Source organism: Trachurus japonicus, chromosome 15, assembly GCF_045865225.1.
Source record: "Trachurus japonicus isolate A0001 chromosome 15, Traja_1.0".
NCBI classification, from domain to species: domain Eukaryota; kingdom Metazoa; phylum Chordata; class Actinopteri; order Carangiformes; family Carangidae; genus Trachurus; species Trachurus japonicus.
In genome coordinates this window covers 6,347,846-6,365,861 of record NC_140921.1, presented here as the reverse complement: position 1 = coordinate 6,365,861, position 18,016 = coordinate 6,347,846, and the positions used below count along the sequence as shown (strand labels likewise).

The 18,016-nt window shown below is 38.8% G+C and overlaps 1 protein-coding gene across 1 annotated transcript in view; it reads left to right on the top strand.

Annotated features, from left to right (window-relative positions):
* LOC146973116 (protein kinase C epsilon type-like) overlaps positions 1-17,752 on the top strand; it is an 86,365-nt gene extending 68,613 nt beyond the window's left edge. The window contains exons 11-15 of the mRNA XM_085799371.1: positions 1,553-1,707; positions 13,137-13,275; positions 13,721-13,909; positions 16,520-16,666; positions 17,444-17,752. Of these exons, the coding sequence (XP_085655497.1) occupies positions 1,553-1,707; positions 13,137-13,275; positions 13,721-13,909; positions 16,520-16,666; positions 17,444-17,590 (777 nt within the window). The 3' untranslated portion in view covers positions 17,591-17,752. The remainder of the gene's footprint in view (positions 1-1,552; positions 1,708-13,136; positions 13,276-13,720; positions 13,910-16,519; positions 16,667-17,443) is intronic.
* The last annotated feature ends 264 nt before the right edge of the window (positions 17,753-18,016 follow it).

Below are 18,016 nucleotides of genomic sequence, written 5' to 3'. Positions count from 1 at the left end.
TATATGAAGAGAGAGAGAGCAGGAATTCAGGAAGGGGTTCATTTTTCCTCAGAGCCCACGTTCAGCACCGAGAGAATAGAGCGCGGAAGGAGCGTTATGGTGTGTGTGTGTTTGAGTGTGTGTGTGTGTGTTTCTTTTTTTTTGTCAGTGTGTGTGTCACAGGAAGAGGTTCAAGTGGGAGCGCAGACAATCAGTGTTTGTCACATAGTCATGTAATTTGTGTGTTTCGTACACCCAGGGGAGACGGTGTATGTTGTGTCGTTAAATGTTGCTTTTTATTCTCAAGGCACAAAATGAACGGTACAAAACTTTATTGATATCAGCAGGTTGCAATATTATTATATTATTCCAAATCTGATTATTATTATATTATTCAAAATCTAATTTTCATGAACAAAAGTTTATATTTCATAACTAACTGGAGACTTGGTCCAGGTTGGATCGTTATGAGTGAAAATTATGTTTTTCTCAGTTGGTATTGAAAATGTTTCCTGAAGCCAAGGTCTGGAACGACAACCTGAAACTGGAGTGAACTGTGTTTTGGTCTTAAACTGTTGCCCAGACAAAGCAAGATATTTGAAGACCTTGGACTCAAGGAAACTCTGATGGAAACCTTCCTCTATTTCTTTTTTAACCTTCTATAGAAAAGAAGGTCGATCAATAATGAAATAATGGTTATTTGCCACTCTTCAAGACGAGTCCAAATTCAAGGATCTGTGCAGCAGCTGCTCAGATGTTAGAAAGTGACAAACTATCATCATCACATCTGAGCCACCGTAGTGGAAACTTGTTAAAGGGATAGTTCACCCAAAATTGAAATTTCACTCATTATCTACTCACCCTCATGTGGACTAAGGGCTGGGAGAAGTTTCAGAGTCCTCCGTGGCTTCTCTGAGTTACAGGGGGTCTCGGCGTAGCAGTGCATGTCCATATAACGGTTGCAAATGGATACCAACTGTCTTCGTAACAAAAAGACACACCAAAAAACATCCAAATACCTCCATGCTGCTTGTATGTAATGTCCGTCTTGTATTGAAGCCCTGAAATGCGAAATTGTCCCGGAAAAAATTAAATAAGTCTATATTTCAAGCTTGTTTGTAGCGGAAGCTTCTCGAAGCTCCTCTTTCCGGTTTGTCAAATTTGGACAAACCAGGGTCCGTCCTCTTCCGAGCTTCGAGAAGCTTCCGCCACAAAACAAGCTTGAAATATAGACTTATTTAATTTTTTCCGGGACAATTTCGCATTTCAGGGCTTCAATACAAGACGGACATTACATACGAGCAGCATGGAGGTATTTGGATGTTTTTTGGTGTGTCTTTTTGTTACGAAGACAGTTGGTATCCATTTGCAACCGTTATATGGACATGCACTGCTACGCCGAGACCCCCTGTAACTCAGAGAAGCCACGGAAGACTCTGAAAATTTCACTTTTGGGTGAACTATCCCTTTAAGGTGGTATTAATACATCTTTCCTGTGAGTCTGTATTAAACATGTTTCAGACTTCAGAGTGACTGACTTCCTGTCTCCGTCTCCGTCTCTCTCTCCATCCAGGACCGTTTGTTCTTCGTGATGGAGTACGTTAATGGAGGAGACCTGATGTTCCAGATCCAGCGATCGAGGAAGTTCGACGAGGCGCGCTCCCGATTTTACGCTGCCGAGGTCACATCTGCCCTGATGTTCCTGCACCGGCACGGAGTCATCTACAGGTACAGGAACCGTGACGCTGGGAGCAGCAGCATTTCATTTATTGGATCTCCATTAGCACCAGCACATTAGCATGGCTATTCTTCCTGGAGTCCAAAAACAACTAATACAGTCACAACACACAGATTCAATCATCCAGTAGACGCAGACATACGTATAACACAAGACACAATACACCACTTGTACAATAAAATTAAGAATCTATAAATCTATACTGTACATACAAGGGGAAAGCAATATAGAAAAACATACAAAAACCAAAATAATGATCTCATAGGGCAGGGAAGAGAACAGGCACTATATTATATACGTAGCATGTACCAACTACTGCAGCTGCAACATTAGAAGAAACTGTTTGAGCAAGAATTTATACCTCTCTTTAGAATCTATTAACACAATATAAAGTGGCAACGAATTCCGCTCTAGGATGGCAACACATTAGTGTTCGCTTTAGGCAAACTCCACCTTTGTTTTAGTGCCTCCAGCTGAGGCCTGCGTCTCCGTTACGGGACAGATAAGAGAAAGTCTAGCAACTGAGATTCCCAGAATTGATGAACATAAATATTAAAAATAAATAAAAAATATTTAATATATTAAAATAAAGTCAAATTAGAACTTGTTTCTCTGAAAAACCGTGGAGCATGAATGTGGCGGCGGAGGCTGTGTGGCCTCGTCCTTCCATAACATTCAACATTCAAGTCCTGTGGTGGCGTTCACCTCTGTCCTCTCCTGACATTTGCTTAGTTTAAATGTGTGTGTGTGTGTGTTTTCATGTGTGTGTCCTGGTTCTTCTCTGTCTGTGGTGTGTGTGAGCCGGGTTCACAGAACAACTGACCGTGTGATTTGTGATCTTTGCAGCTGGAAGCCGGTCTGGCGGCTTTTCACTTGGTTTGGATGCGACCGTGGAAAACACACAGACTTGTTCAATGCTATTAGCTTAGCATTTTGTCTTGCACACTGTCATTTTTCAACATCAGGGTTATTCATTTTCAACCAAAAATGCGTATGTATCATTCATCATGCCCCCAATGAGAATATATTGATTTTTAGTTTTTGCATTTTGATCTTTTGGTCCAACACGTTAATTCAGGCAAAAATGTTCCTCAAACTTGAATCCTTCTGTCTTTGACAAACCTTCAACTTTTGTAGGTTTGAGTGAAATTACGTAACAAGTACAAAAGATACATAACAAAAAGTAAAAATACAAAAAATACATAACAAAACAAAAACTCACTCTTTCATCAAGACGCCACACTCACTCGTTCATCCTCAACGATCCACTCACAGCACAGTCACTTTAAACAGTCCAGTAAAGGTTTAATGAATTTACTCAGGTAATTACAGCAGGTCTGGTCTCTGTGAGTTAATGCACCGAACACCTCATGACCACACTCCCTTAAATGTCTCTGACCCCTCGTCTCTCTGTGATGTTAAACTAATCTTCTGATGTCGAGTCGTCACCTCTTTCCTAATCAAGTCTTTCTTCTGTTTCCGATTCTCATTAAATATCCATCGGCTGCAGATTTAATATTCAAGCCCTTAACTTTTCACCCAGCTTCAGGATCACATTGAGTTTTGAATTTGGGTTTGAAGTTTGTCCCGTGTTTTTGCAATTACGTACATTGTATTGTATTTTTGTATTTTGTCTTTTTATTAGCACGTGAAAGATATACAAAACACTAACAGCATATTAAAAAGTGGAACAACAACAACAACAAAAAAACATACTAAGTATACAGTAGATAAAGCAAATGTGCAGGAACCAAAAAAAAACAAACCCTAAGGGCTTGTCAAGTGGTCCTCCTAAAGATAAACATTCAACATCATTTACAGTAGCGTGAGGAAGAATTTTAGAAAAGAGAGAGAGAGAGAGAAAAGCAATATTGTATGGTGATGTAAAGAAAACATGTGGATTATGCATTGCTCAACTGGGCCAATAGAAAGTGAATTATTTGTTTCTTAAATGAATTTATGCTTGTGCAGTTTCTAAGGTGAATTGGTAAAGTGCGGACCTCTAAATCTAACTGAGAACTGAGAGAAAGTAGACTTGAAAAAAGTGGGATAAAGATTATCTGCTGACCTAGTGAACATTTATCAACATTTATTAACGGGTATGATGATTATTTGGATTCATTGCTTTTATCCCATAATGCTGTGGCTGGTCCGTCTGGTTTCTCCCACAACAAATGAACCAAAGCAGGATCTTAACTTGGTAGTGGATTGAGATCCTCCTCCAGCATGAAACATACAGTAACTAACCAGACAAACAGGTAAAAACAAACGTAGGTAAACATCTCATCAAACAACTCATCAACCAGTGAAATCTGTAAGTTTGCATTTCGGCTCAGGGAACTGACAAGTGATGTTTGCCATCAGGTGTTTATGGTGCATTCAATAACAACGTAAAACAGAATATTCTTTCCAGATTAGATGTTTTATTTATTCGTGAAACTTAAACTTGTTGACTAGGGATGTCACGATTATAGATTTTCTTGGTACAATAATGGTCAAAGAAATAATCACGATTATCACGATTATTACAATTAACAACACTATGAATGTGTAAAATCAAATATAGTCAAAATATAATTGCATTACCAATGATATAAATAAATTATTTAAAGTATCTATTAATATAGGACCAATTATTAATCCTTCAGAGGAAATGTTTGAAGTATTCAAATGTTTGAAGTTTTTTTTTTAAATCTTTTTTTCTTACAAATGAAGCACTAACATTTAAATTCCTACCAGTTCAGTGATAGTTAGGTAAATTGACATTAAAATAATTTAACCCAGTTACTGTGTATTTACCTTCACTCTGGGGTACAAAGCAGGATGGTTGTCTCGTAGGTGATGATTTATATCGTTCATAATGTTGCGTAACTTTTTTTATCTGCCGTCATGGTTCCAACATAATCTTTTTTTAAAAGTGACCGTATTAAAACCTTTACGATTAAATAATTGTGGCGTTTAATACCGTGATTAATTGTGAAAACAAGTAATTGTGACATCCCTACATCAGGTGTTTATGGTGCGTTCAATAACTACGTAAAAAAACAGAATATTCTCTCCAGATTAGATATTTTCTTTAGTCGTGAAACTTAAACTTGCAGCTTCAGATGAGCTCATCATCAGGTACCATTATCTGTCTGCGTGGACCCGTCAGTCATAATATCATTGTCAGCCGCTGGCAAACACGCAGCGGGTCCCACAAAGGCAACACGCAGCGTGAATCATAACACCATTGTGACGGACGTGGACTCGCTGCAGGTCCAGGCTGTTTGCTCCCAGAAATAACTGGGATGGAACAAAAGTCAGTTTCTTCTTTCCGGTGTTTTCTCTCCATCAATCTGAGGGTTTGACTCCATGTTTGGATTCTCTCCTCATGCAACCTGTGTGTGTGTTAATGTGGTTTTATTTATGTGTTTCCTGCACACTGACAGTTGTTTAATATACCACACATACTATTGTTGTTCATAATGACATGTTTACTGTTCACTGACAATAAGAGTTTTGGCAGATTAATGATATAAATTAAACAGTTTTGACAGTTTTGCTAATCACAGCAGCTCAGGTTAAATGCTAAAGCTGATATGCTCCAAAATAAATTCTATTGAATTCAGTTCAATGCCTTTATCTTTTATTATTGCAAAATGCATTTTCTCCAATGGTTCGTTGAATTAAAAGACATAAACATAGAATGACTAAGTAAATTAGTTCAGAAGAAGTGCAGAAAAAAAACAAAAAAACATCTTGCACATGCGCAGCATTATTGCATAATAATCCCTGATTAATAATAACAGTTTAGCATGAAGCTCTCTTATGGCACTTAGTGATAAATAACTGTTTTAAGTGCCCCAAAATGAATAGGTTACACTTTATAATAAGCACACACTATTAAGCATTAGTTAAGCATTAAATACTGAATTCATCATCTATAACACATGAATACTCATTAGTATGTAGTTTATAAACACAATTAAAAATGTGTTACTCATCATTGATAAGCACTAACTGTATTTATAAACTACATACTAATTCACACACATATTCATGCATTAGAAATGAAGAATTCAGTATTTATTATTGCTTAACTAATGCTTAAGAGTGTGTACTTATTATAAAGTGTTACAAATAAATTAATGAACAACCCATCTGAGCAGGTATTCTTCACACGACGAACTCCACTGCAGGTCAACTTGTTGCATGTTGTTGTCTGTAAATAATTAATTTCCTGCCAGTCTGACTGTGTGTCAGATGAGCAGCAGCTCGGCTGTTCATCCACAGCAGAGACACGTTTCTCCTCAGCGCCGCGGTGATCCTGCTCCTCTCTGTGTTATTAATCACATGCAGATCTGACCTTTATAATCACCTCGTGAATTTATGACACAGCGCTTTTTATGTGTTCCTGGATAAACAGGAACATTGTGTGTGTGAGTGTGTCGCTCTGTTTAGACACTCCTGATAAATTAGTACATTTTAATCTCTACCAAAAACAAATGACTGACTGTGGCTGGTGTGTTCAGGTCAGTCAGGTTTGTCTTGATTATGACAATTTGACGTGACGGACGTCTCAGGTAATACTCGACTTGGCTGACCTTTGCTCCCCCCAAAAAATGACCCAGACCTGAGGGCAAAAGATGAAAAACACCTGTGACCTGTAAAACCTGTGCATGCTAACAAACAGGCACGTACTCAGGTAGATGATTCTGTCTCCCAGAGCTATGAGCCTTTAATAGTTCAATTAACCTTTAACACAAGGTTTTTTTCAGAGAAAAAATACTTTTAATTTGCTTCGACTTTTACTGAATGGTGTCTGTTGCTGCGGAAGAAAACCAAACCAAAACAAACTTGTTAAACCTGAAACTGAAATCATATATGACACATTACAATAACAAATACCACGTAGGCATGAGAGCTGGTTGTTTTGTTCCCAGTGTATCCCAGTGCTGGACGCATCGAACTGTGCATGTGTGTGTGTGTGTGTGTCTGTGTTTACTCCAGTCATTGTCCATGTACCTGCCCTTAATCGTCATGATTATACAAAATAATGCTGAGAAATCCTGACGCACAGACACACAGTCACCAGAACGAGGAAACGCGGTGGGGAGGGACCAGAGATGAATGGTGTATTGTTAAGTGTTCAGAAATTAAAGGTCAGTGGAACGTGACAGAAGATGCTAAATTCCTCTCGTGGTATTGTGTGTTACTCCTCTAATCACACGATTGTAATTCTGCCGTTTTTGTTCATTCTGTGTTTAAGTTTTATTTCCTAAAACCTAACAAGGATTTCTCTGTTTGACTCACTTTCCTCCCACTGTGCAAACAAAAACCCCCAAAAAACCCACACAATACAATCACTGAACAATAACAGTTGCTTAAACAGCTTTAAACACACTTACTTAATGTGAATCCTGTTATTTTGTTGCTCCAGCGGCTCATCTGCTCCTGAGGGTTTAATAAAGCCTCATTTTGTTTTATCTGATCTGAATATTGCCAGGTGTGTTGTCTTTGTTTTGGCATCAGACACCATAACCAACATCAGCTGACCGAGAGGAACAATAACAACTTAGCTAATCAACCGCCGTCAAACCCCAACGCCCTGTTTATCCTCCGTAATCCAGCTGCTGGACGCAAACCAAACTCAGCTGTGTGAAATATCACTGTGTAATAAGATACAGAAAAAATATTTATCAAGCAATTGAGTTAATTTTATATGGCACTTGTCACAGTTTAGATGAATGTCTGATATCAGAACTTGAAAACACTCGGAAAATATCACAGCATCGCATATATCAGACACATAAAGTAGAAGAAATTTTAATTATATGTTGTAAAAACTAAGTGAAACATAAACAAATGTTTAAAAATATGACTTAAAAAAAATAAATCAGACAATTTGGGAGGTTTTACAATCTATACAGGGTATCCGCGGGGTCTTGAAAAGTATTAAAAGGTGATAAATCAGTTTTGGGAAAATTAAGACCCTTAAAAAGTATTAAAAAGTCTTTTCACGACTTTATAAAGTCTTAAATTTTGAAGGTATTTTTTCTGAATTAGCTGTCCAAGAGTTTGAGTCCTAAAAAACATTGTAAAAGTGTGTGAATTTATTCATTTTATTAAAAACCAAAGATGAACTGGTACATAAAAAAGAAAAGAAGATTGTTGTTTTTGTTTTTTGAGTGGAGCAATGCTTTTTTGTTTTGTTTTTTGATAAAATTTGCCTTTGATTTATTATCCTAACCTATTTTGAATTCTGTTGCATCATAGTGGTCTAAAACTAAAACTGTTAGTACGTTAAAAGTGTCACTGATGTAAATGGTTACAGCTTGAAGTTGCGGTGAGGTATTAAAAAATATTGAGAAGGTCTTGAAGAAGTCTTAAATTTTCCTGTATATACCCTGCTATAGTCAAGAGTCAAGAATTCTTTACTGTCATTATGCTTACACAATGAAATCTCCTTCGATTCCTCTCGGCATAAAAGGCACTTATTACTACACTGTTGTTATTATAATAAGAATATAAAGTGAACACGTGTGTCGTGATATTTCGTTCTGACAGAACCACGAACTCTAGAGGAGAAAACCAGCATGAAGATTTAAATCGACTCGGGTTTAAAGTTGAGGAAGTCTCTTTTGAGTGGAAACGTATCACATCGGTCGGAGTGTTGCATTTTACAGGCGTCGTGATATCGTCGGCTCGTCGGCTGAAGTTTAAAACGCAGAGCGACTCGGACGGAGCATTAAGATTAAGATTAATGTCTCCCTCCGTCTTTCAGCGCTGTTTTCCTGAGTCGTGCTGTTTTGATAGTACATTATTACTCTGTCAGACGTGGGCAGCGACGACTCACACACACACACACACACACACACACACACACACACACATACACACACATACACACACACATTCACGTGTTAATTCATGAAGGCTGAGTTGACTGAGGCACTGTCTCTCTCTCTCTCTCTCTCTTTCTGTCTCTCGCTGTCTCTCGTCCCTGACCCACTTTGTTGACCAGAAGAAGATGAACAACAAGTGTTTTGGGAACATTATGTCCCTACACTGTCTTCCCCCCTCCCCCACACACCCACCTCTTCCTCTCCTCTCCTCCCCTCATCACCCCTCCCTCCTCCATCACTCCTCCGATGCTTGTCTTTTTTTTTTTTCTCCCCATCAGCCTTCTGCTCCTAACACACTGAAGGTCTCATCCCTAAAAGAAAAGAAAAGAAAAACAGAAATGCATATCTGTGAGATCATGTATAAGGTGATGTTTAGGCGGAGGAGCAGGTTCGGGCCGGTCGAGGGCCACACATATATGTCTGTATAAACACATGCATCCACCATGAGTGTGTGTGTACATGGCTTAACTAGAACATCAATGCAATCTATCAAGCCTCAAGAGAAATAACATTTTCAAAATGAACTTTTTTTAAATGGAAGTAAGTTGCAAATCAAATCAAATCAAATCCACTTTATTTATATGGCACTTTTCATACGTTGCAGTAACACAAAGTGCCTCACAGAGGATAAAAACAAAACATAAAAACTAAACAAAACTAAACTAAAGAATAAATACTATCAACAGAAGACAAAAAGGTTGTTATCTTGTAGTTTCCTTGGTTACCTGTGTGTCTGCACATCTCATAAGTTTAAGTTGATGAGTAAAATGTTAACAAATTTAACCCAGAAAGTACTTAACCTGAAAGGTAGCTGGTTTTCAATGTTTTTTGACATAATATGTATGTCATTTTACAGTATAATGGGCATTTATCAACTATAATACACTGTATTTTAATGAATTTTGACTGTAACATCTACTCACAGTTAGCCTCTGTAGTTATGCCGTTATTTACTGTAATTTTATGGTATCCATCTGGAAACTTTTTTTTATTTTTTTACTTTTTTTATTTTTTTACAGTGTAGGATAACATGATGGTTTGTTTTAAAAGAAGATGCAGAATGTAAACGGTTCCCTCGGAGATCCCACACAGTTAACTTCACTTGTACATTAGGTTTCAGTCAGTTTTTAGTTTAATTATCCAGTGATTTAATTCTGGATTATGATTCGGGATAGATAAATATACCAGTGGCAGTGCAGTTTGTGTATGTTTGTGCGTTCGGACCAGATGTGTGTTTGGATCGTCATATAAGTCACACAGAAGAGGGGAGGGGGGATGTAAGGATGGAGGGATGTTGAGAGAGAAAGAGAGAGAGAGAGGTTAGCTGTCACAGTGCACAGGGGTTGCCGCTGACGACGTAATGGAAAAATCACTCAAGATTAACATGAAACACAGGAAATGCTCTCAATTGGGCCTGATTGCCTTATGCATGTGTGTGTGTGTGTGTGTTTTCTGGCAGTGCTGATAGAGCAGCTCCTGTTTATTGACAGGATTTCTCGAGTGATATTAAAGCTTCTCTAAAACAACACATGGAGGTGTTTCCCGGCCGTAGGAGCGCTCTGACAGATCAAATCAGCTGCAGCTTCCTAATCAAACAAAAACAAAAAATTTCCCTCTCAAACAGCAACTGTCAAGTTAAATCACTCAATTTTTAGCCTCTTCAAGTGTGAACAGCTAAATCTGATGTTTTAGGTGTCTGCAGATGACAGCAACAGTAGAAACAGTCTGCGACTTCAGGTGAAACTAGCGGAGCAGCAGTTCAGTTCAGTTCAGTTCAATTTTATTTATATAGCACGTTTAAAAACAACCATTGTTGACCAAAGTGCTGTACAAGTCATATCAGACACATTATATCAAACACATTCAGCACAAATAGACAGCAGGAGGTTTCCTAAATCAGTACGTGATGTTCATGTTCCCACCGACACACGGACGTGATAATATCCTGACATTTGTGCTGGGGGTTGGATTTTGCCGTCCTCACATGTTCAGTCCGAGTCGACAAATTGCTTTTCTCTCCCCCTCAGTGTCCAACCAGTAGCGTTAAACTTGCAACCACACACGTACGACACCGGGGGAATCAAACACCACCGGTTCATAGTCCGCAAAGTATCACCACATATCGACGAGCATTGGTTTAGCAGCTGAAGATATGTAATTGATCGGTTTCACATGTCTGCCCAGAGAAGAGACAGAGCATTGACCTCTCTAAAAAGCTGAAATGTCAGATTGAGGCAAGTTAAAAGCTCATTTTGGTTTTGAGGGGATGAGAATAATATCAAAACCTGACTGAAACACCATCAGGACATAATGAGGAGGTAATATCATGAATTTATGAAATAGGAAATGTTCTTTCTTTTAAATCTTAAATGAGAGAGAAAAAGAGAATTGAGCCTGGAAATGAAAAACCAACATGATCATTATTAATGTCTGTGGTCTGGTCATCTGCTCAGAGCACAGAAACCTTATAAATTAAGTTTGAACTGTTGTGTATTCATTAGCATTCATAACACTAAAACAGCACAATATAATGGTAATAAATCTTTGCGCAGAGCAAAAAAAGTGATTCAATATTTCTGCCATAAGTCAATTGAGGACATAACAGGATAAAAGAAAGATTAAAGATTATTTTTTGCCCATTTCCTTGTGTGCAACACAGATGATTTGCTCGACTTCTCATCCCCCAAAACCACAACAAACGTCTTCACATAAATAAATATCATTCCATTAGTGCTGCTGAACACCTGCAGCCACTTAATATTGAATTTTCCTGCAAGGGGGTTGATGTGTAATACAAAGATTAATGTCAGCGGCCATTTAAATTCAATCACAAATGCATTAAATTTATGTTATTTCCCTGCCTGGCTGCAGGCGTGCAATTCAGATGTGATGTGCCGGGAGTCGCCTGGAGGTGAGAAATGCAAGCAGGCAGCCGGGGGGGCGCTGCTTTAATTCCTCATCTGGGGAATTACAGAACAAGTGCTGCTCTTTTCCCTCCTCAACATGAAGCCATCAATGTGCTTTTTATTTTTTAGTAAGGCACAGTTTGAGAAGTGCAGCTTAAAAGTTTAAAGATTTCATGCAGGAACATTAATCGTTGTTGTGGATCGTACTGTAATATGCAGTGGTTTTTGTCACCTGGGCCTGAACCACACTCAAACTATTTAGTAAAGTTGGTTGAGAGCCAAATACCAAGCCCCTCTACATCTGACATGTCGTGTTATTTTTACTCAAGACTCAGGGCACATTAGCATACCATTCATGGCTTGACTTTGCACGCGATCCAGTTAACCTGCCTTCACCGCAAATTGTTCAGGAGTTTAATAAAATACCGAACATGACTGTAAATGATATTATTATGAGTAATACTCATAAGTAGTGGAGCAGATATAATATTATATATAAAGAAGAGGTATGTGTGTTTGTTTAACAGTAGATTTTAGAGGTAGAAATCGTTTTGGCAAGTGTGACTGAAACTGTCAGATTTTCCAAAGTCTGGAAACTGTCACTGAAAAAAAAAAAAAAATCCATTCGGGGTAGGGCATGTGAAAACATCCCAGTTTCTCACACAGCCCGAAGCCAAGCCATTTACTGCAGTGGAGCTGATGAATAAATTTAGATTTCTCTCCATTTTTTTTTCTTCAAATAAGCAAACAATTTAGATGATCTGTACGTTGAAATGGTTGGAAATTGAAAATTCACTGAGTGCAAAAAAACACCTGCATTATGCATGATTTTTGTGCATAATCAAGCTCTTTATTTTTATTCTAACAACCTTCTATTGTGGAGCGAAGAACTTGCCAGAGCTCGGCATGATGGGGCAGAAAAGAAACAAGCTTTTCATCAACAAATCACAGCACAGTTCTCAAACAAGACTGGTAACCTGTGTTTTTTATTTTGGGGGATTACAAAAACAGAACAGTTGCATAAGATCCTGACTTTAGACACACACACACACACACACACACACACACACACACACACACACACATACGTTCCACCCCCTCCCTGGCTTGTCAGGACGGCTGTATTTTTGAAAACTCCTCGAGCTTGAATGGCTGCGGTGGCTGCATCAAGAAGATGTTGACATTTTTGTAGCGATCAACCATCAAGCCCAGAGCGGCTGCATTCATGGCCAACCCTGTCATCTCTCAACACCGCTGCTCTTATCTCCCCGACTCTCCCGCTCTCGCCCCTCCATCTCCTTCTCCCATTCAACCCTCAACTTTCTCTCTTTTCTCCGGTCTGTTCCCCTTCCTCTCCCTCTGCTTATACCTCTCCCTGAGGTACAGATAAATGTGAGGCCCAATTTGCCACACATAATTTGTTCTTTTTCTCAAATATGTGGTCTTTTATGAGAAACGTGCATCATACAGGAGTTCCAACGTTGTTTTTAGATTAAAGTCAAACATTAGAAAATACACTCAATAAGTAACGTTAGAATTGTGTTTATACATATGTGATATTTCCACATAATGAAAGTTTCCATTGCCTGTATCATAATTTACCTGTGCAATCTTCCCTCTCTGCAGGGACTTGAAGTTGGACAACATATTATTGGATGCAGAGGGTCACTGTAAGCTGGCGGACTTCGGCATGTGCAAGGAGGGAATCCTCAACGGAGTCACGACCACCACCTTCTGTGGGACGCCAGATTATATCGCGCCTGAGGTGACCACAAAAAAAAAACAAACAAACTGAATCTTTAGAACTTTTTAAGACATATGGACTGAAACTAAGTGTGAAGCTTGTGGGTATGTGATTGTGAGTGGTTTGTCAGAAGCAGTATGTTTTTTAATGCTTTGTTTTCTTAGAGCTTGATTTGTATTCATGTTCGACTCTTTGCGGACGATACTGTGTTTTATTTAAATGCTTCAAAAATAGACGTTGCTTTAAATTTTTGCCTGTTTGTGGGATGTTTTGGATGTTGCTGAAGATTTGGACGTTAACTACGATGAAACACACTTGCAGTCAACCAGCTTACTCAAATCACGATATCCTAAGTTTTCTAAAACCACAAGTCAAACTTCACACCTTTCCATCTGAGGACTGCAGCTTCAGATTTTTCTTCACATTATTGTTTCATCTTTCTATTTTCTGCTTGTATTGTGTTTAGATCCTTCAGGAGCTGGATTACGGCCCATCAGTGGACTGGTGGGCTCTGGGGGTGCTGATGTATGAGATGATGGCCGGCCAGCCGCCTTTTGAAGCCGATAACGAGGACGACCTGTTTGAGTCGATCCTCCACGATGACGTCCTCTACCCCGTCTGGCTCAGCAAGGAGGCTGTGTCTATCCTCAAAGCGGTCAGTTATAGCAAGAGTTATTTACTCAAGTCTTTTGAAGGCCAAATCCACTTTTTATTGCAACACACACACACACAAATTGTTATTGAAATTTCAAGAGCCGATAGTCTTCCTCATATCATGTGCAGTCTTACTTTCTCTGCTCATAACTTGTACTTTCTAAAAAAAACTGCAGTTTATACAATCACTGACGTAGCAATAAGGATCCATGAGGGGGTCATGGAGGTCCTGTTCTCTCGCTCTTGTTCTCTCTTAGTTTTGTGTTTGTCTTTTTCTCACTGTCACATGTGAGAGAGGATGCAGCTTTTTTTTTTCTTAGTGTCACATGTTGATCTGTGTTTCCTGTTCCTCCACTGGAAGAACATTGGATAATTCCCTCTGTGTTTGATTCCATGACTCTTTTTTTTTTCTCCCTGTGTGTTATTGTGTGTATGTGTGTGTGTATGTTTGTGTCTATGTGTGTAATGCCACTTGTCCGTTTGTATATTTGTCCGTTCAGTTTTTCCATCACAAGCCTTGCGTTTACCTTGGCTGTTGGTACGGTATGACTGCAAAGCCTTGTGGGAAAGTGTGTGTGTGTTTATGTTGGACAATGTCTTGGACTCTAGCCGGTCACTTGACCAGTGCCCTGGGCTCTGATTGGATGTGTCATCCAGCTGAAGGGCATCAAGTCACATGATGAACTCTGTGAGCAGAGGCTCATTCAACACTTTTTCAGTATAGAAGTCAAGAGTGAAGGATATTCTACAGTGGCGCCATTGTTTCCCTATAAGGAGACATTTCTAGAGGTTGTTTATATAATGTTAATGGGTTATTATGAAGAACTTTGTGACCCAGAATTTCTATTTTAATATCATCTTTGTGATTAAATAAGTACAAAGAAAGAAAGATATGAAATTGAATTCATTAAAATCTTTTTTCATAGTTTCATACTTCTCATTTTAGCTTGAATGCCAAAAACTGAGACCTGAGCACCAGACCCAGAGACACGAAGCAGACCTGAGCCCCGAAGCTGTACTTTTGCATTATTTCATCCATTAATTACTGTTAGCTCAGTAGCGTTGCATTTTACTTGCCACAAATGAGTCATGCAGGACATAATAAACTCTGATGAACCCTGATAAACTCTGATGAACTCTGTAAGTGCACAGTGTGAAGCAAAAAAAAAAAAACCTGCAGTGACAGATCACACATCAATCAAAACATTTAGTCCCGCCCATCTTCTTCAGAGTGTTCGCTCAAGCAGAGGAGGAAAAAAAAATGATCATGAGGTTTTAAACAAACTATAACAAAGCTACAGAGGAACTCCTGTTAACAAGACTCAAATACCAGATCACACTGATTAACAACAGGTTGAATGTGAACACTGTGGCTGCAGAAACAACCTGTGCTGCTCAGTTTATCACAGTGACATCAGAAATAGCACAGTGTACCAAAAAAAAAAAAAAAAACTGCCCCCGTCAGCTACCTGTCACTTATGATGGATGGAGTCACCAACGTCTCCACTAAAGAATGTGAGATTGTCTCCATCCGCATCATTGATAATGGAAAAAAAACAAAAAAAACACATGTGACAAAATCATGTGCTGCAGCAACCAACTGAGAAAGTTGGTGGCACCGGTGCAACCAGAGGAACCCTGTGATCCCGCTCCACTCAAAACCACAATCAGACAACAAAAGCTGATTGTACTGTAAATCTAACAAGCCTAATCAGTTTAATACATTAAATGTATTTGCTGAACATGTTGAACTTTAGCCTAAATGCATTTGATAAGGGATTAAAGAGGATTTACATTAGATAAAACATTATTAAAGGTCTACTCTGGGCTGTAGTGAACCTTTGAAGTGCAGCAGTTGAAGCCTGCAGCACACACACGTACAGAGTAGACAGTCTGCAGCAGGATGTGCCACACACTGACTGATTACACAGTGGGACAGTGCTGCATCCTGATGCAGCCAGTAGAGACAAATATGTAGGTATGTGTGTTTGACATATACGTCATACTCAACTGCTATTTGTTATCATTTACTCCTCTGAACTTGAAAGTGGATTTTTTTTTTTTAGTTTATTTTTCTTTGACGCAGCAGAAGTTTCCTCCAAACAGCCTGTGAACGCTCCTCATCTGATGTATTTTTAGTTTCTGTGTATGAGTCGTAAAACAGGTAAAATAAACAGACAGAAAAACCCAATGTCCCCTTCAAAGAACATAAATGCCTGTCGTCCACTATAGAAAACCTGTATCAAAATGTAGGTTTAATTAATTTCAAGATAATGACAATGATTTTTCATTTCACACAGTTTTAAAAAAAACATATTTTTTCTTCAGCTGTGATCTCTGCATATGATACTCAACATAACTCAACCTTATTTATGCAGCATGGATGATCCAAAGTGCTTCATACAAAGACAACAAAACAGCAACAAAAAAAAGGAAAACAAACACAATAGAAAAGAAATCTGAATTATCATAATAATATTAGAAATTAAATTGACAGCAATAATGCAAAAGCATATGGTCAAGAAAATCAAGATTATTTAAATGATCTAATTTCTCTTTCAAAGTATTTAATATTCTGTATTTCCTGTCTTTTGTGTCTCTCTCTGCTCAGTTCATGACTAAGAGTCCTAACAAGCGTCTGGGCTGCGTGGTGGCTCAGGGTCTGGAGGAAGCCATCAAGCTCCACGCGTTCTTCAGAGAGATCGACTGGACGCTGCTGGAGCAGAGGAAGATCAGACCACCGTTCAAACCGCGCATTGTGAGTTCACACACACACACACACACACACACTGGTTTCTCCTTGTTTGATCCTGCCTCTCTCTCTCTCGATTTTTTTGTAATTTCAATTCAAATTTGCTTTATTGGAATGAATGTTACAAGAACTATTTTGCCAAAGCATCAAGAATCAATGAAATAGGGCGGCGTTTAGCTCACTTGGTAGATCCCGCATCGGGTGGCCCTTTCCTGCATGTCATTCCCCCTCTCTCTGCCTCCCCATTTCCTGTCTCTCTCGACTGTGCTATCAATTAATAATAATAATAATAATAATAATAATAATTTTATTTATATAGCGCCTTTCATACATGAAATGCATCTCAAGGTGCTTTAAACAAATCATCAAACAATTAAAAACAGTATTAATCAACAATCAGGCAGTAAAAATACACAGTGACAACAAAACAATAGCAGTGATAAAACAAAAACAATCATACGATTAAATTAAAGGCAATAAAAAGCCCCCCCCCCCCAAAAAAAAAAAAAAAGAAAGAATGAGTGAAATAAAACAAATACAACTCACAGAATCAAATATATACAAATAGAATAAAAAGTATATATACATTTATATACCCTACCTACAGTGTATGTGTGTGCTGATGAAGTGCTGTCTCTCTCTCTCTTATACACTGGGTTATACACAGACTGGGTGTCATTAGGCGGTTGCAAGTTGTTATATGTAATGAAAAATATATATATAAACATAGTTCATATTAAAATAGTTAATAACTCTTCTCTCCCTCTCTTTGTTTTTTTCCAGAAAACCAAAAGGGACGTGAACAACTTTGACCAGGACTTCACCCGCGAGGAGCCGGTCCTGACGCCGGTGGAGGACAACATCATCAAGCAGATCAATCAAGATGAGTTCAAAGGATTCTCCTACTTTGGAGACGAGACTGTGGCCTGAACACACACACACACACACACACACACACACACACACACACACACACACACTGACACACATACATGAGCAGTTAACTACATATACAGACACACCACCACCACCACTACTACTACTTCTACCACCACCGCACCACATCTAAAAAAAGAAAAAAGAAAAAAAAAATCAAGCAGACACAGTATTTAAAGAAACATGGCCTCCTGAACTTTCCCCCCTCGGTTCTTCTGACCTCTCCAGGAATTATACTAGACCACCTGTATCTCTCATTATGGTTTTTGTGCTCTTGTTGTTTGTCCATTTGTGCATATGCCATCAAACTGTACGCTCCAGCAGCATGTAAGCGCAGCTCAGACACTGTAAGAGAACCAACCCCCCCCCCCCCTCCCCTAATGCTCCTGTAGTCGGGTCTGGATGTGTTTCTGATGGGAG